Raw genomic sequence first — 27,903 nt, 5'->3', positions numbered from 1 at the left:
AGAGCCAGTCACAAAGCCAGGAAGATCCAAGTTCAGTTCTCTCCTTTGACCCCCACTGGCTACGGGCCCCTGAGTTCTAGCAAGCTCTCCAAGAGTTTAGGGAGATGCTAACCTGTGTTGGTGGAGGGAATTTTCTCCTTGGAGATCCCCATCCCAATTAAAGGAATTAATTAAATCAATTAAAATTAAAGTCCAGTCTCTATGCCCCGTTGTTTGTTTTTTGTTTTTGCTGAGGCAATTGGGGTTAAGTGAGTTGCCCAGGGTCACAGCTAGGAAGGGTTAAGTGTTTGAGGCTGGATTTGAACTAGTGTCCTCCTGACTTCAGGGCTGGCACTCTATCCACTGCCCCATTTAGCTGCCCCTGCCCTCTTATTTGAATTTAAATTTGAGAAATTGTTTTTAAATTGGTTATGCTATTTTTTTCTTCCTGCTACAGTTAAATGGTAGACAGGGAGAACATGTCCTTTGTCTTTGGACCTGGAGATTACATTTTCATCAGATGGGAATTTTTTTGATTGTGTTTTAGATGGGTTACTTCCCCCAGAACCCTTCTCCTCTCCCTCCCTCTCCTGGCCAGCCTCTGGGTGTGATAATATCACTGATCCTCTGCCCTTTTACATTTTGTCCCTTGGCTTTCCATGCGAAGGGAGGGAAGGAAGCAGGAGGGTCTTCTCTAGGATTAACCACCTCCCCCACCCTGTTTGTCTTTCTGCCCCAGGTTGCTGCTGCTCCTTAAACTCACGGCTACCGTGGTTGCCACCTTTGCTGTCTGCTGGCTGCCATTCTGTACAGAAGGGGAGCAGACCCTGCAGGTGCTAAAAAGACTCTTCCCAGTTGGCCGAGGACTCTTTGAGGCAGGTTTGCTGACTTTCCTTGAGCAGCCTCCTCCGTGACTTTAGGGGTTTCATGGGGAAGACCCACAAGGGGTGTAACTGGAGCTGAGCCCTCCCATCCGCCCTCTTTGCCAGTTCCTTAATCCGGGATTTAACCCCGAGCTCCGCTGGCACCTTCTAGGACAGTATATGAGGAGCTGATAGCGGTGCCCTCGTCAGATGCATATCTCGGCCTATGGGAGATGCATCCCCTAGTAAATGGCCGTGTCAGAAGAGGTGGCTCCGAAGGCCGCGGCCCTTGGGAGAGAGGTTAGCCAGCCTCCTGTTTCTTCCTTCAGGCCAAGAAATCACCTGGAAAACCTCAGAAACAATCAGGGCAGTTTTATTGGCGCTCGTTTTTAACTGAAAATTTTGAATCCCATCCCAATTTTATCAGTCTTCTTGATGCATGACAAAAATCGGTGTACATTAAAGTCAGTCATTAGCTAACCTGACCCCCAGCCAGCACGGGGAGATTCCTTCTCTGAAGGAGCACTAGCAGAAGCCAGAGGCGACATGTCCTTCGGGCCTCTGACCCTGAAGATCTGGCCCGTTTTGTGCGGAAAAGAGAAGTTTTAAAGGAATTCTGGTGAAAGATCCAGCTTCTTTATTTCGACTTTTTAGAAAAATAAAAATCTCTCTCCTATTTTAAGTTAATTTTTAGCTCTGTCTGCCCAGGATTTATGAGGAACCCAAGAAGGTGGGAGTTCATGTGGAGGCATGCGTGTTTATGTTATTTTTACCTGTAATTGGCTCAGATGAGTTTTATGGGAGCAGAAATCTATTTCCTTGGCCGTTCGTTGAAATAAATCAGACGAGCTCTTGTCAGCAGAGCCGGGTCCGGGCAGGATCGTGTGGCTCTCGCACGTCGTCTGACTCGGCTTCCATTTCAGAAATGGTAACAAGTGCTGATGGTCAGAACATTTCTCTCTGGCATCTTAAGTGTTTGCTGGCCGGCGTGCCAGGCCCCCGTCCTCCTGATCCCCGGGCAGCAGGAAGACCATCTCCTCGCTGCTCGCACAGGACGGTGGGAGGGCGGCGGCTGCTCTCTCGCTCTCGGCCTTCACAGCTGTGACTGAAGCAGCTGTGGAGAGGGCGGCTTTCAGGCGCGGGAGAGCCGGGGTACAGATTGAATTTTGAAAGTGATCCTAGCACAACTGCGAATGTCCTTAAACCTCCTGATTTATGGGTGGTTAACTCTGTCATTGCCGGCAGCAAGTTAGGCTGTTTTCAGTCAATTCAGGTACGGAATAATAATAATAAATAACAGCATGTGGGGGAACAGCCTTTTCTGAACATTTCCAAAGAAAGTGATTTAGAGGATTATGTTTTACATTTTTTTGCTGCCATCCACAGCCTTGGGAGGCAAAGCAAGGAATCTTGGCTATTTTGGGCATAAAAACTCTCATTAAAAACTGTACCTCAAAAGGCTGGACGTTATCTGCTCCCCTGTACCTTAGGGTAGAATATATGGAAAGGTGGGCTTTCTCAAATTTTGGAAATGATCCCTAAAATAACAGTATCTTAACAACAATCTGTTAATGTAACAAAATCTAAAATGACGATTCTCTTTTAAGGACAAAGTAGCCAACTTTTGGTGTAGTCTCAATGTCCTTCTGAAGATAAAGAGCCTTCTGTCCTCTCACACTCAGCTGCTGCTCAGGTAGGAGTTCTCGCTGCTGAGTGTCCCCATGCGGCCCGGGCTCCTCGTTGCCGGACGAGGGATTGTGCAGCTCACCTAGGGCCCGCCTGGCTGTGGCTGGGCCAGCCCTTTGGATGAGAGCGCTCAAGTGGACTGTTTGCCTTTAAAAAAAAAAAAAAAAGAAGGAAGGGAGGGAGGGAAAGAAGGGAGGAAGGAGGGAGGGGAGGAGAGAGAGAGCACAGACCTGAATTGCCCATTGATGTGTCTTGGGCTGTGTCTTACCTGGTGCCTGGCCCCAGGAGAAGGTGACACCCCAACACTAAAGGGGAGCCCCCCCCAGGAATGAGCACTTCCCCTCCCCCCCACTCTCTGCTTTGGGGGGGTCTAGTCTAGGCTCCCCTTGGAGGTCGGGAGATGGGCCGGGGTGGGCGTGGGGGCTGGGCTCTGGTAATGAGACTGACAATAATAGCAGCCAATAGCTGGCACTGATGTAGCACCGCACCTTATAATGATCACCTCGGGGGATTCTCTGGCCCGGCTCCGAGGTAGGAGCTGCTCCTGTTTCCATTTCAGTTAAGGAACCGGAAGCAGGGTTGGTGACAGGTCCAGGGTCTTGCAGCTGAGCCTCAGTTTGGTGTAGGGCCTTCCTGCCCCGAGGCCCAGCGTGTTTCCCCTGCCTCCCAACTGCCTCTGTCACCTTTGTTGTTATCAGGATGTCCGTAATTTATCTGCTCATCTGCCAAAACTTAAATTTGCTTCCCGAGTTGAAAAATCTGTTTACAATAAAAACTGAGGGATGGATTGTGGGAGTACCAGCCCAGAGACAGGGACTGCTGGGGGCTTGGTCCCGGGGATACCTAAATATGTAAATGCAGTGTCAAGATGGGAGGGGGGCAGGGGGCAGGGGCCAGGCCAAGGCCCAGGCCTCGGTGGGGGAAGGAGTAGGTCGCCATCGTGGGCAGTGGAGATCCTGGCCAACCAGGCCTTTCACCCACAGCTTTGCCCTGACCCTCCTGAGCCTACTTCCTGCGTGTGTCAAACTGACCCTTCAGCCCAGTCTGAGGCGCTTCCGATACAGCCTGGTAAGTCCGCTCTCCGGGCCCAGAGGTCAGCCTCGTCCTCCTGTAAGGAGGCTCTTGGGGGTCTCTGTGGGGGTCGTGCGGGAACAGCCTTTCTCCTGAAAGGGAGTGTATTTTGTGCAAACAGCGCAGCCTAGTGGGGCTGGGTGGGAACTGCAGCCTCGGCTGTGTGGTGCAGGACAGCTCCTGGCTGCTTGTAACCTCCTGCGCCCTTCCTCCGGGGCTCGGCTTTGTGAGGGTCCGTTTGGGGAGTGACAGCTGCGGAGGGGTGTGCGCTTCAGGAATGGCGGGAAGGGTTTGCCAAGTTCCCGCGATAATTCTGTTGTCTGGAACGGGCATTAGATGTAGGGATGGAGAGTGACCAGGGGAGCAGAATTCCGGCTTTGGACAGCAGCATATTGGCCAAGGCCGGGTTAGAAAGCAGGAGTCCCGGGAGTAGGGGAGACGGCGGGGCCCCATTAGGCCTCTCCTGTCATTTTTAGTCCCACTCTTCGTGACCTGGGACACGGGGGGGGGGGGGGTGTTCTTGGCAAAGATGTCGGAGCGGTTTGCCGTCCTCCAGCTGAGGAAACTGAGGCAGCTGAGGTTAAGTGACGGGGCCAGGCTCACAGCTGGGAAGTGACTGAGGCAGGATTTGAACTCGGGTCCTCCTGTGTAAGTCAAACCCAGGCCTGGTGCTTTGTGTGCTGTGGCGCCCCCTAGCAGCCACTGAGGGTCTTAGAGGCCCTTAGCTCAGCTGCTCCCCCCCAACCCTTAAAGAGCTTCTGTTCCCAGTCCTAATTGAGACTGTCCAAGTGTTGTGGTCACCGTCTTCCCCTTCCCCCTCCTCAGGAGGCGCCCGCTGCTTCCCAGATTTCCCAGCGGTCGTTCCATCCTTTCACTTATGGGGTGTTTTCCTTTATTCCGCCCCTGTTGATGTGTTTCCCAAGCATTCTGATGTTCTTACTGCCAACTTGTTTCACGCTAATGTTCTCTAGAATCACTGACATTTATTATTTAGAAGTGGAACTTTATCCACTAGTTTGAGTCCATGTGATCCAGTTTTTAAGTGTCTCCGTGGGGGACTCCCAGCACCCATTTGTTTTCTTAAACTTGAAAAACCAAATTATGAACTTAACCATCTTACTCAGTTTATAAAGAAAGTAGATGTGAGGGATTGCAGCTAATGGTGACCGTATTACTCACCCATACTAAATTTTGCCATCTCCACCCTGAAGGGGAGGCTTTTGTGCTATTGTTTCTCTCCAAGATCTCAGAGGCTTTGCTTCTTACGAATGAGTGCATCGTGAGTAGTTCTGTGTCTCTTCTTTATAATAATGTTGCCTCTAAGTGTTTAGTGCAAATGCCGGAATTGATCTCAGTGAGTTTTATTCAGATCAGATCACGCATATCTTATCAAAGGAATCACTCTTAAATTACCATGTCGATTTTCTACATATTGACTTTATGTCCCATTTTCCTTTTTTTCTTCCCATAAAGGTTGCCTGCGCTTTGTCATTCTTCCTGTTCTCCTTCCAAGTACATGAGAAATCCATCCTTTTGGTCTCTTTGTAAGTAAAATCTTGTAACATAACAAAAGCCATACTTTATAGATGGAAATGTATCCCATAATTTGCACATTAGCATGCCTGGGAAGTACAGTAAGTAAGACAGACAAGTGCGCTTGAGTCCCCCAGATGCGGCCTACTGGTGTTTGATAAACTTTGAAGAACGGAGTGAACAATGAGCAAGGTTGATTAACCTCTAATGGCTGATAAGGTTCTAGATTGGAAGCCGGAGAAGTCCAGGGGTACCGTGTCTGACTTCCTTTTACCCCTCCCTTCCCGGATTTCTCTCTTTTGGGCACCGAATGCCCAGCCGGCTTCAGAGGGGGCACTGCCAGTCTCTGAGTGACTGGTGTCTCCTATTCTTCCTTGGAAGTGACCTCGGTCTGAGTGTTTCCAGAACAGGGAAGCCAGAAGTGCTGAAATCCAGCTGACTGGGGAGGGTAAAAGAAGGAATAATAGCGGATGTTTGAGTTTAAAATCCAGCTGTTTCCTTTCTCCCTTCCATGCTCATGTGGACATTTATCCTGGTGGGCCCAGTTCAGACCGGCTCACAAGACAGTGGGTAGCAAATCGGCAAGCTACCAGTTGGGGCCTGGCATGCCGTTGGCTGCTTGTCTAAACCCGGGGAGGCGATGGAGAAGTGCCAGAAAAGCACCTCAAAGCTGCAATCACGAGAAAGTCCTTCCTGCTTAGGCTTCCTTGCCAGTGGCAGCACAGGCAAACTCCCATACCAGATGAGGAGCCATCTTTGATGACTTACCGGGGAATAGAGAAAGGGTCCAGATGAAGGGAAAATACAGACATGGCTTGTCCTGGCATTGTCTGGGGGAAGCCCTAAATCCCTGGGGGCACATGACAGGCTCATCACCCTTGGATCCTTGGGGGCCACATGACAAGTTCATCACCTCTTCTCATGAGGGGCCTGAGCACAGTCCCAAGTCTGTGGAGTCTCTGTTGTAGCCTTCCTGGGCTTAGCTGTCTCTCTAAAAGGTGCCTTCCATGAGCAGGAGGGAGGGGTGCTTAGAAGATATTTTCTGGGTAATGAAAAACTGCCTTCAGCACTAGCAGAAGCCCAGGCAGCTTATGGGGAGCCGGAGTCTCCCCCATTGGAGAAAAGGAGCTGTGTAGCGCATTAGCTCATGTGCAGTGTTCTGTGTCTCAGGTTAGTGAGAACAAATCAGGGAGGTGGAATCTTGTGATGTTCAGGCTTAAAAGCAAAAGTCGGAAATGCAGTTCTGTTTAGTCAGTACGTTAAAATATTTTTCTTTCTCATTTTAGACCTGTCTGCTTAATTCTAAATGAAGTTCCCCTTATGTCCACATGGTTTTTGATCGTCTCGACTTTCAGGTGAGTCAGACCTTTGTGTGAATAAATGAAACCTTTGGCTTTGGGGCGTTCATCCCTGTTCTACTTCCCTGAGGCTCACCTCCCGGGCCTGGGCCTGGCTTTTCCTTCCCAGCATGCTTCCTCTTCTCCTGAAAGATCAGCTGGTGCTGGCCTCTGTTGTGACCACGCTGGGGTTCTCCATAGCTTGTCTGGCTTCCTTTTCGATATTTGAAAATGTCTCTGAAGAAGAACTGCAGTTAAAGGCTTTTTCCATGTATGTTCGGCGGCACGTTCCTGGTTTCAAGATTCCTGTTAAGATGCTACAAACGTGGGTAAGTCGCTTGGTTACTAGGATTGTCACATTGCCCGTGTCTCTCTGTAGAGGCAGCAAGCCTCTCCTGATCATTACAAGGTATCCCATGGCCCCAGGTGCACCCCTGCCCAAGGATGGAGGCTTGGGCGTCAAGAAAAAACTGAGCTGCCTAATGGTGTGGCTTTGCGTCTGCCCTGAGAGCCACCAGGAGCATTACCGAGGGTCTCTGGGTGCTGAGCATGTTGGGAAAGCCTCCTGGGAGCTGGTCATAATATTGAAAGTGGTTTTCCTCTGGGTCGTTGATGGAGAATCGAGGAAAGCAGGAGCCAAGGGAAGGCGTGTGAAGCTTTTGGCTCCATGAATAAGCCACTTGTTCGATGCATTTTACATATTTCCTTATTACAGACTGGAGCTTTTCAAAATGAGAGCATTGTTTGCATAATATAAGAAACCCCGGCATCGCCCTAAATCATCTGACTATTGCAGACAAGACCATGTCCTCAGAGGCTTTCCTCCGCAGAGTTTGAAGAATATTTTTTCTAGCCCAGAATTTTGTTTTTTCTTTCATTCTCCCCCTGTTCCCAAGGGTCGTTCATTGGACAGTTCTCTTTTGAGCACCCACTGCTTTAAGGGCCTGGTGCAGGGTGAGGGAGGGTCGCAGACCTGCCCTCAGTTTTACCATATCATGTGTCAAGAGCCGCGATAACCGTGCACCTTGAAACAACCCTAAGTTCTGGAAAAGCAGAGTTCTGCTCGCCTCACCACAGCCTTGAGAGGAAGGTAGCGCAAAGGTGGTGATCCCCACTTTATAATTGGACTGACCTCTGGCCCTGGGCAGAGCCAGAACTCATGAGTCCATTCCACTGCCCCTTGGAGCCTTCCCAGCAAATGAAAAAGGTCACTTGGTGCACACTTTCCCTCAAAAGGACAGATTCATCTTGAGCCATGTGGTTTGGGGAAACTCCCTGAGCAGCCCAAGAAGGCTGAGCGCTCGGGCTCTGGGGACTCTTCCTCTTGTAAGTAGGTTTTTTGGGGGCCCTTATTGAACATTCTCCATGTCTGACCTGATATTTATTGCTAAAGGGTTGAAACCCGCTAGCTAGCGGAGAGGGGAGCAGCTGGTGGTTCAGCCCAGCATTCTGATTATTGAGGTGATGCTTCTCAGAGCAGATGCCCCGCCAAGTGGTAACTGCTACCTATGATCTGAAGGCACTGACCGAGTGCCCCCCAGGAAGAAACTCTTTTGGCCTCAGAAGAGGCTGCGCAGTCTTGCCTCGGGCATTCTGGAAGGCAGCTCGTTTTGGGGGGCTGGGTCTGTGCCCCCCTCACTCTCCCTTCCCTTCCTTGGGGTCCTCACCGCATATGCTCACACAGGCCGGATTTCTTGCCTATGTTCCCCACAGCAGCAGGCTGCGGGAAGGTCCAGATACTTCTATTTGTGAATCGGTAACAAGCGTTCTAACTGCTGCCCAGCCTGGACATGGGGACATTGGATGGCCTCTCTATCATGTCCCAGCCAGCCTGGAAACTCGCCGGGGGATTGGGGGAAGGACACGAGCCAGGAAACCTGGATTGGATCCACCTTGTGTCACTCCTAGCAGAGGCCTATGGCCGTTGCTGCCCCGTCTGTCCCACAGGCCCCTCTCCTCAGACCTTTTCTTCTCGTTGCAGTTTGTGGTCTCCGTGGCGACAATGAGCCTGCTGAGCCTCGGGAGCATCACCATGGAGCCCCCCCGCCGGCTGCCGGACCTCTTCCCCGTGCTGGTGTGTCTCTTGTCCTGCTTGCACTTTCTCTTTTTCTTGATCTACTTTAATGTTCTAATTTTATGGGATCACAGAAATGGAAAAAATCAGAAGAAAGTGAACTAGCTGCCCTCAAATGCAGCAGAGCCAGATAACCTTTTAAATGTGACTGTGGCTGAACTTGAATTAACTGGACTATCCAAAAGGGAGAATCAAAACTAGGGACCATGGGTGGAGAGACAGGGAGCCACGTCCACCACTGCCTTCAGCCGAGTGACCCGACTCCTCTTGCACTCCCAGGCACAACCAGCTCCTTACCCTAATGAAATCACAGGCTTGGGTCCAAGTCCCCCCACAGAGGGACCAGAGTGCCACTGAGCTTCTGTTTTCTTAGTTATGCCTTGGCCGGGGAAGGGAGGATCTCCTAACGTTGATCCTGGGAAAGGGGAAGGCGAGCTTCCTGATGACTCCTGAATTGCTGTGCTCTTGGCGTGGTCACCTAGGGCCTGGAGCTTGATGGGATAACGTGTGACCTTCTTTCCAAGAGGACACTCTTTGAGATACCGAAATTCAGATAAAGACTTGCTTGAGTTGTGGCTATCCCAAAAGAGCATGTGCTAACTTTTCTACAAATTTAATTGGTTTCATCAAGCTTTTAAATAATCTGGGAAAATCAGGCATTGGGGGATTTTTTACAAATTAGACAAGAGAAAGTTGTTTGAAGTTTGTCAGGTCTTCAGTCAGTCTCATTTGGACATAGGTGTAATGGGCCCACAGTTATTTTTACAAGGCTGCAAGACTTTTAGAATGCTCATTTATACAACTAGAAATTCGTTTTTCCCAAGTCAAAGGGGTACCTAAGTGCAGGCTCCCTTACTTGAATTCCTCATGGTTCTGTCTCTTTTCATTGGTTTCTCCCCCTTCTGGGGTCATCCACGGTATTTCAGGCTCTGGATCTTCTTGTCATGTGACCAACAAAGACTGCCAAGGCTACTCAGTATCATACTTCATGTTAACATGACCCCTTAATAAGGGAGAATGAGTCTCTACTTGCCAAAGCCCATTCCTACCAAGGAATCCCAGTATGAATGTGCTATCTTTTCCTCATCTTAACCTCTGCCATAATTTCCTGTTGGATTTTGTTTAAAAAAATAAATAAATAAAATAAAGCAAATCATGTCATTTCTAGATCACCAAGAATTAATTTTTTAAAAATATGTTGGTACAGAGCTTCCCGGTCACCCCTGATAGCACTTTCAAGGGTGGCTCTGGAGAATGGCCAGCTGAGAGCGGCGTGCGTGTGGGAAGCGTGTGTGGGCAAGTCAGAAATCTTGCAGTGTTTCTTTCTCAGAGCAAGCACACACAAAGACTCACAGGGCGAGTCAGCACAGCAAGCAGCCTTGAATCCTTGCCGCATCAGCAGGATCCCCGTTCCCCTTCCATGGTCGCTATCCGTAATCACCGGGCCTGCATGTCAACAGCGGGGCTGGTGGGGAGAGCCTTCCAGCCATGGCTTCAGCACCACGTTTGCATTTAATACTGAGAGGGATTGGCACAAGATCCACAAGACCATCAGTGTTTTAAGAAATTTCAAGTTTTATTTGTAAAGGCTTTCATATAAATTGGATAGAAAAATAAACATTTCCATTATTGAAATGGAAAATAATTCCATTACTAAAATGAAAAATAGTTCCATTATTAGCTAAATGAGTAAATAAAAAGGCAGACACCTCTCAGAAAGTTTTCGCATGTCTCTCATGAATTTTTTAACTTGTCTAGAATAATTAACATAGGTTTTTACCTTTGAAAAGTGAAAAATTGATGCAATGATCTGAATAATTCAAGTTGAAAGCAGTTTTCCCTTAACTCTGGATATTTCAGGTCCAGGTAATTGAAAGCAGTTTGATTCTCACGTATGAGCCGTTTGCAAGCTTTGCATCAGGCACCGTGTGAGGTACAAGAGGGATGTGGAGACAAAGGCTGCCAGCGGGTGCAAGCTTGATAACTCGGAATACTGAAATTTCTTCTTTTAAGTGGTTTCTGTGGAATGGATGCAAGGCATGTTTACCTTGAATCCCATCTGAAAGACTTGATTGGGGTTCTGCGCCACAGGAGGGTCAGAAAATGGAAACTCTGATACAGTCCCACAGGATGGATCAGAGTTCCTAAGGAATTACTAGTGCGGAGATTTGCACCATTTCGTTCCTTGGCGTAAAGGGTAGTAAATGAGTGTTTGCTCCGACGTCTGATGGTTCCCCTCTGGGGCATCAGATTGCCGTCATCTTCATCCCAGTAAAGTTGGTTGTGGGCTTATAACGAGGGTGGGGGGGGGGATACCTATGTGTCAGTTACAGGTACAGATGTAAGCCATAGTCCTTTGAGGTAATGGGGAAGAGCTCAATGGCTCGCTCTGTCCAAGTGACAGCCACAAGCCAGGAGTGGGCTGTGCAGGCCCTGCTTGAGGGGCGGTGGTGGGAGACGGAGCCGGGCGCCTTGGTGATGACTGAGCACAATGGCTTCCAACGGCTTCGAGTCTGTCTCGGTTTCTCTGAGAGTCGCTGAGAGACCAGGGCCACGTGCTTCTTGCCATATGAAAACATTATGTTTTGTGTGGGGATATTTTTGTTTTTGCCCTTCATGTGGCCTCCAGGGGTGATAAAGTGAGAGCCACCCGATCCACGCTGGGCCCGACTGGGGAATGGAGCTTGGCCTCCCAGCTGCTCTGAAGCCAAGGCTCAGGATGCCACAAGGTCACCTGGACAGCGAGCACATGCAATAGCTTGAAGCAAGGTAACTTAACCCCTTGTTTCCTGTTGCAGGCAGGCCGCCTTGCGTGTGGGGCCTGAGAGACCAAAGCTGGTCTTGATGCAGAAACTTCACTCGAGGCTGTGCCAGTTTAATGTTTTATGGCAGTCTTCTTAACATTTGGGAAACTACCTAAAATCTAGAGAAAAGTCATTTGGCGCTAGAACAGGTCCTTGAATGTTCACTTGTCTTCTGTAGGGCTGGGGGCCCCAGCTTTTTGCACTTGGCTCCTTTGTGACTAGTCTTTCCACTCCCCCCTTTATACACTGCTTCCCTATGAGAATATAAGCTTCCTGAGGGTAGGGATGACCTCAGTTGCTTATATTTGTGTCCCTAGTGGACTAGTTGTCCTTTTTAAAATACAACATGCTTTTGTCAAACAATTCTAGAGCAGTCAGGCTCAAGGAGAATCCTAGAATCCAACGAAGACAGTCCTTGCCCTGAAAGTTCAGTCTTAGGATCCCAGCTGTGATCAATAATATTCCAGCCTTGAGACTCAAAGCTGTGTGACGGCTTGCACCCCCAACCCCAAATCATCCTCAGCCAAGACCACAGCTTACGACAGTCTTGTGTGAGGGACTCAAGGTCCTTCCCGAGTCCCTTCTGTAATGTTCTTCTCTAGTATATAATGTTCTTTGGGAGCAGGTTTCTTGGGGGGCTTCTGGAGGCAGTTTCAATTCAGTGTAATAATCACCTCAAATGCAGCCAGGAGTTAAAGTCCAAATCTTTTATTTTCTCTTTCCTTCCCTTGGGGCTGGGCTAGCTTTTCTGTAGGCCTTCCAGATCTTGATTTCATTGTTTTCTACAGGACAGCCTACCATCACTTCTCTGTCTTCCTCAGTTCTGCCCAACTGAATCCTGGCTTCTCAATCTCCCAGAGTCCCCTTTGGCTCTGAGAGCTTCTTGCTTATATGCTCTACACTGAGTACACACCAATCATTTCATCACTAGGAAACCATTATTTGTTGTAGGATTAAATCGACGCTAAACTAGATTTAACCATTGTCTCCTCAATTCCACTCAGTACCTTGTTTCAAGTTCGGGCCCATAACTTCTCCTTGTAGGGTCAGATCCATCATACTGAATCATGCTAAATTAGATAATTATCAATTCCACTGTCTTAGTACCTTGTAAGAATCTTAACACCTTCGGTTCACTCATGTCCAGGAGGGTAAACAAAGGCTAGACTGAGCTTTGATCAGGACAGAGCGGGAAACCTTGTTCTGGAAACCACTGTGGTGCAGTCCGAGATTACTCTGGTTTGAGATTTTGTTTTGTGGTGGTCACAGATTATTGCTGCTTCATACTGAGCTTGCAGTCCACTGAAACTCTTGAGATCTTTAAAAGTGTGTATATACATTCTATGTGTTTTATAGATTTCAATAATATAATAGTGAATCACTCAGCACAGTGCTTGGCACACAGTAGGAACCATACTCATTCCCTTACTCACATACACATAGAAAAATTTAAGAAAGACAGAAAGCATGATTGACCAGCAATTCCTGATAATAACATATGGGTTAAGTTAAAAAAAAAAAAAAAAAAAGATGGCTTTTGATACATTAAACAGGAAAGTTGGTGATCCCCGCTGGCCCTGTCCCCCTCAAAAACAAACATGAGTTTGATATCATCTGTTTATTAATCTAGAAATCAGATTTAATTTGTGATAGTCACTTAGTTCTCTAAAACTGGAAAATTCCACCAAGTAGACCATTATGTGTTTTATTAAACCTCCATATAAGGAAACTCCACTTAGTATAAAAAATTGTGCTACAGAATAATAAATCAGGATCCCCTTACATACAAGCTTTCATAAAAGAGTCATGAAGAAATGTATTATTTACATTGAGATTATCTGCTGGTGTGTGTAGTAAAGTTTAAATTAGATGCAAGAAATTTTATCTCGAAGTGCACCTGCCTGGTTCCGTGAGCCATCCTCAACTGGTATTTGCTAGGCAGATTGGTTTACAAACATTTCTTCTGTCCCTTTAAGTAAAACAGATGTCGAATTTGGTGTTCATACTGAATGCATTTCTTCCTAATGCCTGTGGGATATAAAAGATGATTAAGTCATCAGACGCTGGGCACTAAATTAACATATGCATACCACACTTGAGCTAAGAAATGATGGAGCAGCCATTTCCAGATATTAAAAATAGCGTTTACAAGCCGGCAGGAGTACTTCAAAGATGGCTTTGGCAACCCGACATTTTTCTCATACCTCGGAAAATTCAATTCTGGCCAGATCCTCACTTATATTTTGCTTATATTTATTTGTATTTTTTGTTTGTTTGTTTGCTTGCTTATATTTGAGTCAGCTCAAAGATTTGGGAATGCAATCACAAAATACTTTTGCTTAATTAGGATGGTCAATGTTTTTCTTACGATTGGCCCTCTTCACCTTATGCTGATGGGAAAAAAAGCCTGAACAAACATGGATCTTGAAGCGAAAGCCTGTCTCAATCCCCGAGTCCCCGACTAAGAACACCAACCCCATGAGTCCCCTAAGTGGAAGCAAGGAGACTCCAGCAGATGTATTAGCTGAGGCTGTGTGGTCACTCCAGTTTTTCCAAGTCACTGTGTGTCCCACCAGGAGTTCTGCTGGGCAGAGGGCTTTTTGGGGACGCAGCACTAAAGTGCACAGCACCCAGAGAGCCTGCAACTCAAGACGACCTTGAACAAAGGCGATGATGGAATGTGGTCAAAGGAGGATAAACTGTTCTCCAAAAGATGACAAACTATTAACTTTCTGAAAGACTGGTCCAGATTACCGGTGAGAGAAACACAAATCAAAACAAGACTGAAGTGCATGTGAAACGATCAAGGACAAAAAGAGATGGGAAAGAGCATTCTGAAATTATGTTAATGAATAGAGATGCTGCCGCTAAGGCAAACATCTAGGGGAGATCAAAGACAGAAAAAAAGGGTCCATATTCACCAAATATACTCATTACAGCACCTTTTATGGTTGCAAAAATTGGAAACAAAGGTAGGGATCCACTGACCGAGGAACAGCTAAACAAGCCAGATTACAGGAAGGTCACAGCTTAAGGAACCAGCATAATTGTGGCATCAAGATTGGTGAGTACAAGCAATTCAGAGAAACCCAGAGAGAGATCCCTAAAGTAATGCAGAGAGAAGCCAGTCAGCCGGCATCCATTAAGCCACTGTATTAGTGCCAGGTAAGTGTTGCGCACTGTCGGGGATCAGAGTCCATGGAGGGAGAGGTGGGTGTGAGGAGGCCGGAACAAGGAACAGGCCAGGTTATGGAGGGCCCTAAGGCCAAATACAGGAATTTATATTTGATGATGGAAGTAACTGAAAGGAGCAAAACCAGGAGAGCATAGGGAGCTAAAGGGAAGTAGGAGGAACAACAATTATGGTGACCAAGATTGGCCCAAAAGAGTGGAGAACATGGTGTTCTTTCCTTCCTGTCTTGACTTTGCAGCACTTCTTCAAGTTCTCAAAAAATCAAACAAAATCAACAGGACGGGGCCACAAAAGGAGTCTCCTTGTCAGCTCCCTCTTTGAGAACTAGTCACATGATCTGGAGGAGTTGGGAGGACCCTGAGCGTGAGGGCAGAAGTGTCAGCACAGTCCCGGCCCCTCAGCTGCCCACTCCAAAGAGGAAAGGGGAAGATGGCAAGAAGCTCGACAATGAGAATGGTCCCGCCATTTTGGCTTCCTGTGTTGTGTCAGCAGGTTTGGTGAGAGGTGCATGGGAAGACTTCCCTTCACTCCGACCTTTCTTTGGGGCTCATTCATTCAGTCCATGTGGACCATCCAGTGAAAGTTCGGGGAGATGCGATCTGCTGACCTGCAGGCACTCTTCCCTCAAACACGACTTCAATGTTTGCCTCGGTCTTTCCCCTCCTTCCCTCATGCAAGGAGACGACTTCCCCATGCGCACCTATTCTCCTGTGCACCCTGACCTCCATTCCCACTCCTCCCAACACACACACGAGGGTCCTGATGTGGGCAGCACTCACCAACGCTCCCTTTCCACCTTCCCTTAGCTGATCACACCCTGTCATCCTCTTGTCCTTCCCCGCTCTCATTGTGACCTCCAATCCCTCGACCCCTTAGTTCTCTCTCTGGTTATCACTCACTAGCCCCACTCTCGCTTTCCCCATCTTTTATTCTTGATGAACCAGCTCTAGTATAGAGTGTTGTCATTTCTTGGGTCCCTTATCCCCTTATGGCTGAACCTTGTCTGCCTAAGCTTCTGCCTTGGATCACCATCATGATTTTGAAAATCATGAAACTGGATTAGATCCACAATAAATTTCTTACAGAACCTCAAATGGGCCCTCATTATCTCAAGGCAGTCTTTTGACACTACTTCCCTAATCAACTTTCCCACTCAAACCAGGTTTTCCAGATCTTTTTATCCCCAGAGTTGTCTCTCTCCTTCCACCCTCTCAGCTGAGAACCTTGTTCCCCATTTCACTGAAAAGGTGCCGGCTGTTCATCAAGAGCTTTCTCCTTCCTGCCTGCCTGTCACCCAGTTGCTACAATTTCCTCCTTCACTTCTGTCTCGGATGAAGAGACGAGCCTCTCTTGGCAAAGCTAAGCCTGCTACGTGCATGTGATCCCACTCCACGCCATCTCTTCCAGCAGACTGTTACCCACCCTTTCAATTATCTTCAATTTCTCCCTGCTCACTAGCCATTCCCGTCTCTAACAAAACCCATCATTTGCTCCTTCCATCTCTGCTAATGCTCCTCTCTTTGGTGCCTGAACTCTAGGAAGGTTGTCTACAATATGAATCTCCACTTCCTTTCCCTTCACTTAATGCTCCACACTTTGGCTTCTTAGCTCATTATTCTTTCCCCAAAATTGTTACCATGGTCGCCAGTGGTCTTTTCTCCATCTCCATTCTCCTTGACCTCCCTGCTGCCTTTGACGCTGTCAATCACTGTCCGGATAGCGCTCTTCTCGCAGTTTTTGGGTCCACCTATCCTGGGCCTCCCCCTTCTTGGTCTCCTTGGCTGGACCTTCTTCCTGGGCCCTCCTGTCTTTTCCTCCTGTCCTTTCCATTTCCCATCTCTATGTTGCTAGTTCTCTAATCTCTCTATCCAGCTCTAAGCTCTCCCCTGTCTCCAGCTGCCAGTTAGACATCGTGAAGTGGATATCCTGTAGACATCCTAACGAAACTTATCTTTCCTTCTAAACCCTCTGCTCTTGGCTAACTTCCATGCTACTGACAAGGCTCAAACTTGAAATAAAATCACATGTGCTTCAAGTTCCACTTACGATCCCACCTTGTACACACTGTTTCTCCCCATCTCTCTTGATGCTAGCATGGGCAACATCTGTGGCCAGAGTGTGGTCCCCCCTCCCCCGTTAGATTGCGAGTTCTGTTTGCCTTTTTTTGCATCCCCTGTGCTTAGCACACTGGCTGACATATAGTAAGTATGAAAAAACGCTTCTTGTTTCTGGCAGTGGGTCCAACAGGCTTTCATTTGGGTCTGATAACCTGAAGTCATTTCGGGCAAACCTCCAGTTTGCCCAGTTCCATCAACAGGTCATCTAGACTCAGCTGCAGACTTCAGCAGAACCCTGATAAAGATGGGGGGAAGCATGGGTTGACAGCAGTTGGATGAAAAGGATTTGGGGCATGAGCAGATCATGATCTGGAGATACGTCAGAAAGTTAACGCCATCTTGGGCCGCATCCCACAAGTGACGGGGTCACAGAGATCATGGTTCCAAGCAGGCTTCCTCATCTTGGAGCAAAGCGTTCCAATCTAGGTGCCCCATTTTAGAGTGTAAACTGAAAACAGTGAGTGAGCGTAGGACGGCAATGGAGCCTGGGACCTGTCACACAGGAGACGTTCAGCCCACAGAAGAGAAGCCTGAGGTGGGGAAGAGAGAGCGGGCCCCCAGGACCTGAAGGGCAGTCAGGCAGAAGAGGGACCAGACAAGTCAGAGGCCACATGGCACAGAGAATTAGCCACGGGTAAAGATCCTGATTTCTTAGTGTTAGGAAAAGGGGTTGCCTCCAGGAACACTCCCGGTGAGGATGGCCATCAGTTCAGTGCTTGATTCTGGGACACTTGGAACAGAACTGGTGAGAAAGACTCCATGGAACCCTCACAACCCACTAAGACAAAGAACCAGCATGGCATAAGGCAAAGAACCTGGCTTCGGGAAGACACAGGTTCAGGTCCTGTCCCTGACTGTCCAGCCTGGTTGGGCAGCTCCCCCCCCCCCCAAGGCCCCTCTGGCAGAGAATGACCTGAACCTGCCCTGGTGAGGGTCACTTCCTTCCTAAAGGCTGTTTCTCCCACCAGAAGTCCCTGTCCCCACAGGAAAACAATCCTCCCTGAAGACAAGGTGGTGACAGAGTCCAGCCCTCTCAGGCCAGACCAAGGAGCAGGCGCCCCCCCATCCCCCCAGCCACTACTGCCATGGGCCTGACTGAGTATGGCGCTTGGCTGGCCACCATGGTTATCTGACCCTGACTAAACTTTTTCTTTTCTCCCCTAGAGGGTCTGTGTAGTCAGGGCTTGGTTAAGTGCCCCTGATGGGGAGTGACTGAATTTGGGCCCAGCAGAACAGACGTTCCTCTACATCAACGGTTTTTAGTCTGGCATCCATGAACTTTTTTTTTTTTTTTTTAAGCATTTTGATATCTATTCCAATGTAACTGTTTTCATTTGTAATTCTATGGATTGTATTTTATTCATTTAAAGACAGTATTTTGAGGAAGGGTCCATATATATCACTAAGCTTCCAGAAGGGTCTGGGACACAAGAAAAGGGATGAGAACCCCAGCTAAACATGAAAGTCATAGAAATTACTTTCTAAGAACGTTTCCATTTCCTGTAATTTGCTTTACAAACATTTTAAGTGACATTTGTCTTTCTACTGAGGGACAGATATTTCCACACCGCATTAACAAACATTGCTGAATCCTGCCTCAAGCCTGGATTGGAAGTCAGACAGATCTGTAGTAGGCAGAACTGAAACTTGGCCCTCACATCTACTGCCGATGTATTATATAGGCTTTATGGCCTTTAGGTAAAAATAAAGCACCAATCAGAACCCAGCTTCAAAGAAGTTATTCATTAGTCAAAAAAAAAATTAATTATAGACTGAAGCCAAGTGAATAGCTTTTGGGAGCTGAGCTTCGATAAACTCCTTTGCTTAATCTCCTTGCTGTTTCTTATAGGACATTACAATGTAACCTTAGACCCATTTCTGCCAGCCTGATTTGACTGAGAGCTCACACCCAACAAGTAACCTGGCAATTCAGGGCTAGCAGCTCACAACTCAGATTTTTGTTACAATTCCAGTATCCCTTTATAATTATTCATGAGAAAATTGCCATCTCTGAAACTGGTGGTGTTTCTCAAGGATATTCTTTCTCTCTCTGCTTGAGACTTGTTCCTACCATAATTTCTTACACAGACCTCAACAGAATAGCATTAGCTCAATTAAAAGACAATACCTGTATTTTCTGATAAAATAAAAATAATATAAACAATTTTCCCACTTAAACCAAAGACAAGAAAAATTTTCAGAATTCAGCCAAAAAAGCAAAATGTTACCTCAGTTAATAATGGACTTGAGGAATTCATAGCTGTTGAGATGACCAAAATCTGTGGGGAGAAAGAATTTTAAGTGATTTAAAAATGAGAAGTAAATATTTCCAATTAAATCAAATGACAATTAAAATAAAGAACCTACAGCACTAAGTTTGCTAAAGGTATCTGATAAATGTGAACTCCAAAGTAGTAGTAATGATAGGATACAGCTTCTAGGGGAAATATAGCAGTAATCCCGAGGTTCTCTGACCTTATTGAAGTCTATTGTTCTAACAATCTATCAATAATCCTAAAATTTCCTGGCCTTAGGAATCTAATAATACAATTATGTATTTCTTTCCCTAGACTTTAGGGAAGATATAGCAGTAATCCTGAGGTCCCCTGACCTTAAAGTGCTCTTGTTCTAATAATCTGTCTGGCAATGATCCTAAAATTTCCTAGCCTTAGGATAGTCCTGTTAATATTGCTGACTGTCAGATAATCTGTAGGTCATTGATAACCAAGTTCCTGAGACAATAGTGAATAGACCACTCCACAAACCTACCTGTAAGCCATAAAATTAGCATATCAGTGACTCAAAGAATCAGATTTCTCGGTCTTTTCCTTTAAATTTATCTTCTTGCTAAATCCTTTTGGAACTTGTCTGCTTCCATTGGTATTACAATCACAATAAACTTTGTTCCTTGCTTAGAAGATGGGTTCAAGCCTGCAAATTCTCTTGGAACATTTTGCAACATCAATCTGTGACCCCAACCTTTTGGTTTGCCCTTCTGAACCCCAACATTATGGCAATTAATAAGCTTTTATTAAGTGCCTCCTAAGTTCCACACACTTTGGTAAGTGTTGGGGATACAAGGAAGGCTCAAACCATCTCTGCCTTAAAGAGGAGCTGAAGTGGGTTGTTTACATTTTAGCCTGCAAGCTAAAATGCTACTTAAGGCAGCTTCTGTTCCATAAATGATATTCCACAGTCACTTTAAAATATGACAAAAATCAGTGTTTGGTTGCACTTTCACCTTTTGGGAGGTTAAGATTTTAATTCACACTTAAAATGAGAAAAGATGCCTTTTTAAGTAATGGTATGAAACAACTTTGGACTGATTTAGCATCATAGAGGAAGATCTTAGTTCAATGATTTAATAAATCTTGTCTCAGCTTACTTACTAATTGAACCATGGCAGGAATAACTGATCGGTATGGCTAAGCCTGCCTAAACAGAGTTTTGTAATGGGAACTGATAGCTAAACAAATGCAGCTTTGCATAGCCACAACAAAGTTGTTTAGAAATTTTAATGTTGGTGAAGGCAAATGATGCCTTTGGAAAGCTAGGCTTAACAATGCCAAAAATACAGCCATTCTCTGTTGTGTCTCTACTTTTTACTGTTATCATAGTTGAATTTAATCTAAAAGTGATGGATGTGAAAATTCTGATTTTCCTTTGGGATGTTTTCCCTCCTCCTTCCTCCCCTGCTGCCTTATGATTTGAATAAAACCAAAAATTTTCCCTCAATGTGAGGCCAGAAATCAATCTAGTGGATTCTCCATTTCTCTCCCTACTATTAATTACTATGCAAGCCACCAGTTTAATTATGTTCCTTTCACAGATATATAAACCACCTATTCCAAAAACTTGTCTAACCTTTTAAAGTTTTTTTTGGGGGGGAGGGGGGAGAACAGAAGGTGGGGACAGAGAGAGGGCAAGTTCTAGTACTCTATAACATTTACAGAGCTAAAACAGGAAAAAAAATGTTCACCTGTCGAGTGATATAAAACCAATCTTCTCCTAAATGTAGCAGAATAATTTTCTCCACCTCAAGCACAGTTAAAGCCTTTGGTCTATTCATTACTGTCTTTTTATAGTATTTTTATTTAATAAAACCTATTAAGACTACCATACAAATCTCTTTACTTATGCTTTTATCTTTTAACTGATCAATTTTTATATTGCTGACATCCCTTCCTGCCCGTCTGCTCATTTAAACATTCATAGTATGTGAGATATGTCTCTGGAGAAAATGTCGGTAAAATTTGTTAGAGCTGGCAAATGTGTGTGAGTCAGTGATAGCACATGACGAAATGCTTCTCCCAGAATCAAATTTGTTTCTGTAGTAAGCAGAACTGTTTAAATGTTATTTATTTTTATGTTTCAAAGAAAATATATTGTGAAGTGCTGCATTGATTTAATACGCAACAATGTCTGTGTACACGCTGGAGAAGGAGAATTTATGAAACCTTTGCACAAGTCCTTTAATTGAATTTTCCAAATCTCTCACCACACACAAATAATCAATACCTTCTGCAGAGAAAACCAGTCAGAATTATTACAGTCTTTCTTTTCCATTTCGTTGTCATCAGCACATACAGAGCACCTGGATATCTGCAATGTCTGCGGAGTACTTTGTTTAGGCCTCTCCTGCACGTAATTGTTGCTAAGTGATTCTAATCCAATGCTACTTCTAAAAATTATTTACTCATTATTTAAATGATCAAATGACGTTCCTTTTAGAGCAATTATTGACCAGAAATTATTGAGGAGCGCCTGAATATTAATGTAAATTTAAATATTTCATTAAAACCCTGGGCAAGTGGAAAGTAGTCATTTTTTAAATAATCTGTACATCTGTTACAAAAACATTGGTAAACAGAGTACACGAGTTGGAAGCCGAACCATCGCCCCGGGAGTCAGATTCAGGCCAGCAGATGTGCATGAATGTATACTGAAATACTGAAGGGTCGGAAAAAGAAGACTTTCATTTCTCTTCTCCAAGAACACTGACTATAATGGTATTAGAGTAGGCCTTTTTTTTTTTTTTTGTGGTTACTTCCCCAAAATTCATCTTGAAAACTTCAAAACAAGGCTTTTTTCAACTGAAGCACATCTTTGGAAAAAGATGTAGACTAATGTACACATAAAAAAGAAACAAAGAGTCATCTTATGGGAATAAAAGTGTAGCTTGGAGGCTGATTTTTTTCCCTGAAGGCTCTGAGTGGGAGAGAGTCACACATTTTTAAGTTAAAGGGGGTAAAAAAAAAAACCTATTCCAGTGGGTGGTGGAAAGAAAAGGGAATATTCAATCTACAGTATAGCTGGAGAATAATGGAATAATTTGGTCATTTAAAAATCCTTCAACCAACTAAGCCTCTCTTTACAATGTAAAAAGAACAAAGTCAAATGTAAAAAACAAAAATAAGACATTTAGGTTCTGACAAATTTTTTTTCAAACTGAGATTTAGAAATTCTAAAATGTTTTCTGTAATAAACAGCTGAAGCAGTTTTTTTGTTTTTTTTTTTAAAGAATACTGTTTGTTCTCAGCACACAAAGTTTGGCCTTCCATTTTCATTTAAGATATGCATATCCTAACCTACACATTTCTTCTCAGAACAGATAAAATGTGTTTTGGACTGAAGCTCATGGTCTAGATTTCATCTCTTGGCAAATGCTGTGCAATGTGCTTACACTCTCATCAAAAACATTTTGTTTACTCTAAGTGCTAGTCATGGACAAACAATGAAGCCCTTTTTTATGTCCTTAAAAAAATGAATATATCCAGGCAGAAAAATGCTGCCCATTGACTAAGGAATGTTTTGTATGGAGTTGTTTTAAGTAGAGGCTGTTTATGTAAAGTAAATAAATTTCATGCCTTACCATGTGATGATAATGTGACATTCCATCTGTAGCAACCCACAGAATAGGCCTAGGTTTTAAATCTTCAGCATAACTAATTAAAAATAATTATGAAAATCCACATCCAAATCCAACAGTCAAAGGACCTTTCATTCCTCTGTTTACCAAATAGCCACAAAGTTAACATTCTTAGGGAATATGGAGTCAGGAGTACTTCCTACTGTACTTGGCAAAAACAAAGAAATGATCCTTCTTTGATAACAGTTTCTATTTGAAAATGAAATCCATTCTGTGCACTCCACATGCAATTCTCACGAAACTGAATTCATTTGATTATATTTCTTCACACCACTTAGAAGATTCACATTTCCTCTGCCCAATTATACACACTTTGTTCATATGAACTAAGAAGTATCAACTTCTCTGAAACATAATTTCATAATTTTTTTCTTACTGCTCATATAGGAATTGCAACTCTCACTGAACAAAAAAAAAAAATCAGTAATGAAATGGATAAGTAAATAAATGACATGAAAACTCAAAGTTGAGGGCCAGGGGTAGGAATTCTCCTGATGCTGGTAATTCCATAAATGTTTTACAAGTATCCATAAATCTGTGAAAACTCTACCCTTGTCGGATTGTCTCTGAACAGTGAAAATAACCATGTGTTTATTTGGGGCTTCACAATTATGTTAAATGGCAAAACCCAATATGTCTTGCGAGGCTAATTTTTATCATTCCCAGTACTAGTAAGTCTTCCAAAAAACAAGCTGGTATTTCTTCATATAATCCTTGAAATCTTTAATGGTATTATACAGAAAAGAGATATCAAAGGAAAAAATATATGTAAAAGAAAAAGTTGGAAGCTGATGCTTTCTGAATCTGGGTTAAAACTCACTTAAAAGAAAACTCTGTGTTTCTTTTCTTCAGGTCTGCTGATGTCTGACTGAGAACACAGGTAAACATTGTGACTCCTTCACTAACAATGCTCAGAAAAGCATAAACTCCTTGTATCCCCACTGGCCAGAGCACCGGCACGGTAAGTCAGAAAGACTTCCAAAGCATTTAATTAACTGCATTACCTCAGATATAACCCATTGAACAAAACAAAGCTGACCCCTCAGGGGGAAACATTTTCAAAACTATCTGAAAACTGAGAGGCTGAATATTTCAATGCAGGCAAAAGGAGGTTCTCCTCTCTTAGAATCCTAAAGGTTCTGAAGTAGAGGCCTGTAGGATGAGATCTCGATACGGTGGCTCATTGTGAGCACACGCCAAATCCATGCTGAGAAGTTTTTAATTACATCCCAGCTCACCAGATCTTTGTATAGTGTTTGAGGGGTGAAAGTGGGTGAGGGGTAGTTATTTTATGTGTAAAAATGCCCTCCACAAATGCAGGCAGTTTTAGATTAAAAATTCAGAGGTTTAACTTGCCTTTGGTCACAAAACCTGCAACAACTAGGTGAGATCTGAACTCAGGACTTCCTGGGTCAAAGGCCAGCATATTGGCAAGTGAACAAATAGGGCAGCTCTGTCTAAAGTTTAAGTGAGTGATATCATCACTTAATACACTAGCAAACAGGCTCAAGTTAACTGGAAATGGGCCTCATTCATCAAAGATATTGATCCACCAAAAAACAAAAACAAAAAAACAACCCAAACCAGAAAAATCATTGGAGATTATGTGAGATCACAGGGGATAGACACTAGCCAGGAAAACTCACATTTGTGCCTCAGCCTGGGCACGGCACATGGGCAGGAGCACTCCGCGGATGGAATGTCAGTAAGGACTTTTAAATTTCCCAATACTGGTTACAAGTAACTTTGTGGCTCCCCTCTCTGCTAGCAATGCCCATCAAATGCCAATGGCCTGCTGGGTGGCCCAACCGACATTACAAACATGACCTAAGAGGGTTGTCTGAGAGGGACACAGAATCTCTACGGTGTCTCATATGAAGTTCAGTCTTTCCCAAGAATCCCGCTCCAAAGGACTCTGGGGAATGACTATTCCCTCTGCATTTCAGGGATGCTACCATACAGGAGAAAGGACAAGTACTCTTACCTCTTGGTAATGTCTTCTTTCCCAGTTGGTCCCATTTTCTTGCTTTTATCACTGAAAAAAAAAAAATCATCTTTCCAAGTTAATATCCACCAGCTCTCATGCAGCCTTACACAGAAAGAGTAGCTTTTTCAGAGGAAAAAAAAAAAGAAATCATGGAGAATCACATAAGATCTAAGATGCAGAACTTTAATACACATAATTTCTAGGATTTGGTTAGGTCCCAGACCTCTGGGGCTTAGAACACAATAACATGGGAGATAAGGTCTGAGGGATTGGTGCTTTAAGAATCCTCCTTGGAAAAAGAAGAGCTCCAAATTCTTTCAAACACCAAGAGGAAATTAAGGCTATGGGGACATTGAGAAACTGATTAAACAACTATTTCTATTAACTGTATATTTGACATTTCAAACAGAAAAAAACATCACCAGCACTGAAATTCTTTCATGGAACCTAATGCACAGGATGATGACATTAAGGGGCAAAGCACCTTAAGGTTTGCAGTCTGATTTCTAGTCCTTATTTTCTTTAATCCTCAGAACATGCCATGAGACAGGTCTCACACTACCAATATCTCAAACAGGGAGAGTGAGTCTCACGGATCTTCTGTGACCCAAGGACAGCATCAAGGGCTCCTCCAATGCTCTTTGTTAACACTTTTGTGATTGTACCCACTCCACAAGAAATGGCCTTCACAATCTACAAATCTAAGGCCGGTTTTTTCCATTGCACTCTCTGGAAATGCCATATCTCTCCTGAAGAAGTAGTTAAGCATCTCCCTCTCATTTTAACTGGAGCCACCATATTCTTGCTGTCATTGAGAATTATACCAATGGCATCAAGACACATTTGGACATATTTAAGAATTTTATGAGATTAGAAAATAAGAAATCCTTCCCCAGATGGCTAATTAGAGAAGGATTATCTCCCTTTGCACAAACTGTGAAGCTTAAGAAACAATCTGGAAAAATGAAGAAAGTGGATCCCCTCTACTTCTGCTCATGAAAATTCCATAATGATCATTTACTCAATTCTCTCGTCTTCTGCAATTCGCTTCTCAAGTCCAATGACGTACAGGAAACGCCGATGAGATTTTCCAGCTCTGGCTGGCCCATCAAAGTCTAAAAAAAAAAGGGAGAAGATGGCAAAATTCCGTTACTAAGAGCGCCTGCTTATCACTATTACATCTGATGAACATTTTACAGTGTTCTCTCTGCCCAAACAAAATATCCCATGGTCATTTTCTTCATATGAATTTGTAAACTCTTCAGTGTTAAGGAAGGAGCCATCCAAAGAGCTGATAATGTCCCATGCACAGCAGTGCTTTAGGAGGAATCCACTGACTGCTGATGGAGAGCTTTTGCACTGGAGGAGGCAGGGCCTCCCTGGAGCTCACAGCACTGACAGAATAACAGAGCTGCTTTAAAAAGCACTTAATATTGCTAAGTTCAAGGGGACATATAAAGTTAGTTATTATGGTATCTGTCCATACGGTGCTTACTAGACACAATACACATACAAATAACTCTAATTGGAAAATGTATTATTACAATTGAATAAAAGAAAGACAAAGGTCAGGAGAAGGAAAGATCAGAAAACCTAAAAATAGGTAAATTCAAGTTATCAAAAAGTCAATTTTTGGGGGAAAATCCCAGGAAATAAAAATGTTAAGTTTAATAGAATTGTTTACAAATCAAGTTAAAATAAAATACAGTTGTCATCAAATATCATGATATGTACTCTCATCCTCAAAACTCTTTGCTAGTTTAGTTCTCTTTTATGATATCATGCAAGAAAAAATTCTGCTCTTAGTATCAGGATCAAAATAAAACATGAGGGAATGATAAGCAATAAAAAGACAAACCTGTAAGTGTTTTAAACTTTGCCATGTTTCCGTGAATTTTCCTAAGGATTTGTCAATTGTATAGAGTAATATCATGATGCTAGAAAAGGGAAAAACAAAAACAAAAAATTATTCCAAGTAGGGTTATATATTTAAACATCAAGTCGTTTTCACATCTCTTAACATTTCTTTAGAAATGACATGAGATTTAGCTTCCTAGCTTTTCTGCAACTTCCCCCAAATTCAAATTTCTTTACTCCTCAGCACCCATCCTTTTTTGGAGAACCCAGGCAAAAGGCTGCTAGTTTATAATGTGCCGATTTTAGGGGATGGTACAATGGGGAGGGAGTTGGAACTGGAGTGAGGAAGACCTGAGTTCAAATTCAGCCCCAGATACTTACCTTTCTCTTTCCTAATAGATTGTCATTCTATCACCTCACCTCTTTTTCTTAGCAGACCACCCCTCTCTCATCTCTTTTTGCTAGCAGACCACCCTTCTATCCTCTCTTTTCTTAAGGCGGCCCTGCCTTTGAATGGGGGACACAACAAGCAAAAACCTACACACACAAGCCACAAACAGGATAAAAAGCATATAATTAGTACAGGCAGGCCCCCTGGAATGAGGAATGATGCTTGCTCTACCAGGCTGGCGCACAAGAGACCCTCAATTTGTGCCTGTGGACAGAAACTGACATTTTCTGATGACACAATACAAGCATCAGCCTTGGTTAGAGACAGGAAAGATTGCAAAGGGAGACCGAGGACCTGGGCCTTTCAAAGGGCCTCTGAACATCCGAGGGGGAGGGAGGTTCTCCCTTTCTGATTCTGTGCCCTAAGGTGTCAATGAGGGCACCCCTGGGATTCCCCTCCACCTTATGGCACATCTGTCCCACCACCACCCCTGTTCTGGTCAATCTCCTTCCTCAGGGCATCTTTACAACACAACGATGCTATTCCCTCACATTTTGTCTATTAACGTACAAAACCGAGATGAATCTTGGCCAGTGATTACATATCGGACATAAATATATTACCTACCTATGTAAAATGGATTACGTAACTAATACATTCCCACCAAGGTTTATGTGTTTTGTCAGAAAAGCAGTATCTTTTTTTAGATGACAAAAGGACCTTGATCTCACCAGAAATAAGGATTTAAAAATGAGTCTTTTGGAAAATGCAAAGTCACCATGATTATGTTTTCTGCAGCAGCAGATGGTACCAGCGGAGGAAATGCCAACGGTAGTGTATTATATAGTTTCCTCTCAGAACATAAAGTGTATGGAAGATCACATAAAATATTAGTGTGTAGGTGTTTGTTTATAAATGTGCTTTATTGGCGTGTAACTAAAGGCTTGCCTTTGGAAAAATTTTTAAAAATACAGTGCATGATACCAGACTTTTCTGGGAAGAGAATCCCGACAATCTTGTTCTTTAGATTGTTACTCACTTGGAAACACCACATTTTCAGAACACAAGCATAGCTACAAGGA

General features: G+C 44.3%; 2 protein-coding genes across 3 annotated transcripts in view; one reads left to right on the top strand and one right to left on the bottom strand.

The window, feature by feature from the left end:
- The window catches only part of ALG6 (ALG6 alpha-1,3-glucosyltransferase), a 34,551-nt gene extending 24,855 nt beyond the window's left edge, over positions 1-9,696 (top strand). The window contains exons 9-16 of one of the 2 annotated variants that reach the window (XM_074265753.1): positions 719-854; positions 2,450-2,535; positions 3,512-3,596; positions 5,073-5,143; positions 6,419-6,487; positions 6,600-6,798; positions 8,451-8,543; positions 8,917-9,696. In XM_074265753.1, coding sequence (XP_074121854.1) covers positions 719-854; positions 2,450-2,535; positions 3,512-3,596; positions 5,073-5,143; positions 6,419-6,487; positions 6,600-6,798; positions 8,451-8,543; positions 8,917-9,039 — 862 coding nt within the window. In that variant the 3' untranslated portion in view covers positions 9,040-9,696. Of the gene's footprint in view, positions 1-718; positions 855-2,449; positions 2,536-3,511; positions 3,597-5,072; positions 5,144-6,418; positions 6,488-6,599; positions 6,799-8,450 lie in introns of both variants that reach the window. The other variant, XM_074265754.1, reaches the window with a different exon arrangement.
- A 404-nt stretch (positions 9,697-10,100) lies between these two features.
- The window catches only part of ITGB3BP (integrin subunit beta 3 binding protein), a 43,271-nt gene continuing 25,468 nt past the window's right edge, over positions 10,101-27,903 (bottom strand). The window contains exons 6-10 of the mRNA XM_074265755.1: positions 26,432-26,510; positions 25,595-25,688; positions 24,571-24,621; positions 18,886-18,936; positions 10,101-13,375 (exon numbers count right to left, since the gene is read on the bottom strand). Of these exons, the coding sequence (XP_074121856.1) occupies positions 18,887-18,936; positions 24,571-24,621; positions 25,595-25,688; positions 26,432-26,510 (274 nt within the window). The 3' untranslated portion in view covers positions 10,101-13,375; position 18,886. The remainder of the gene's footprint in view (positions 13,376-18,885; positions 18,937-24,570; positions 24,622-25,594; positions 25,689-26,431; positions 26,511-27,903) is intronic.

This window comes from Sminthopsis crassicaudata, chromosome 4, assembly GCF_048593235.1.
Source record: "Sminthopsis crassicaudata isolate SCR6 chromosome 4, ASM4859323v1, whole genome shotgun sequence".
Classification (NCBI taxonomy): Eukaryota; Metazoa; Chordata; class Mammalia; order Dasyuromorphia; family Dasyuridae; genus Sminthopsis; species Sminthopsis crassicaudata.
Note: the sequence above shows the minus strand (reverse complement) of the source record. Positions and strands in the feature narration are given on the sequence as shown.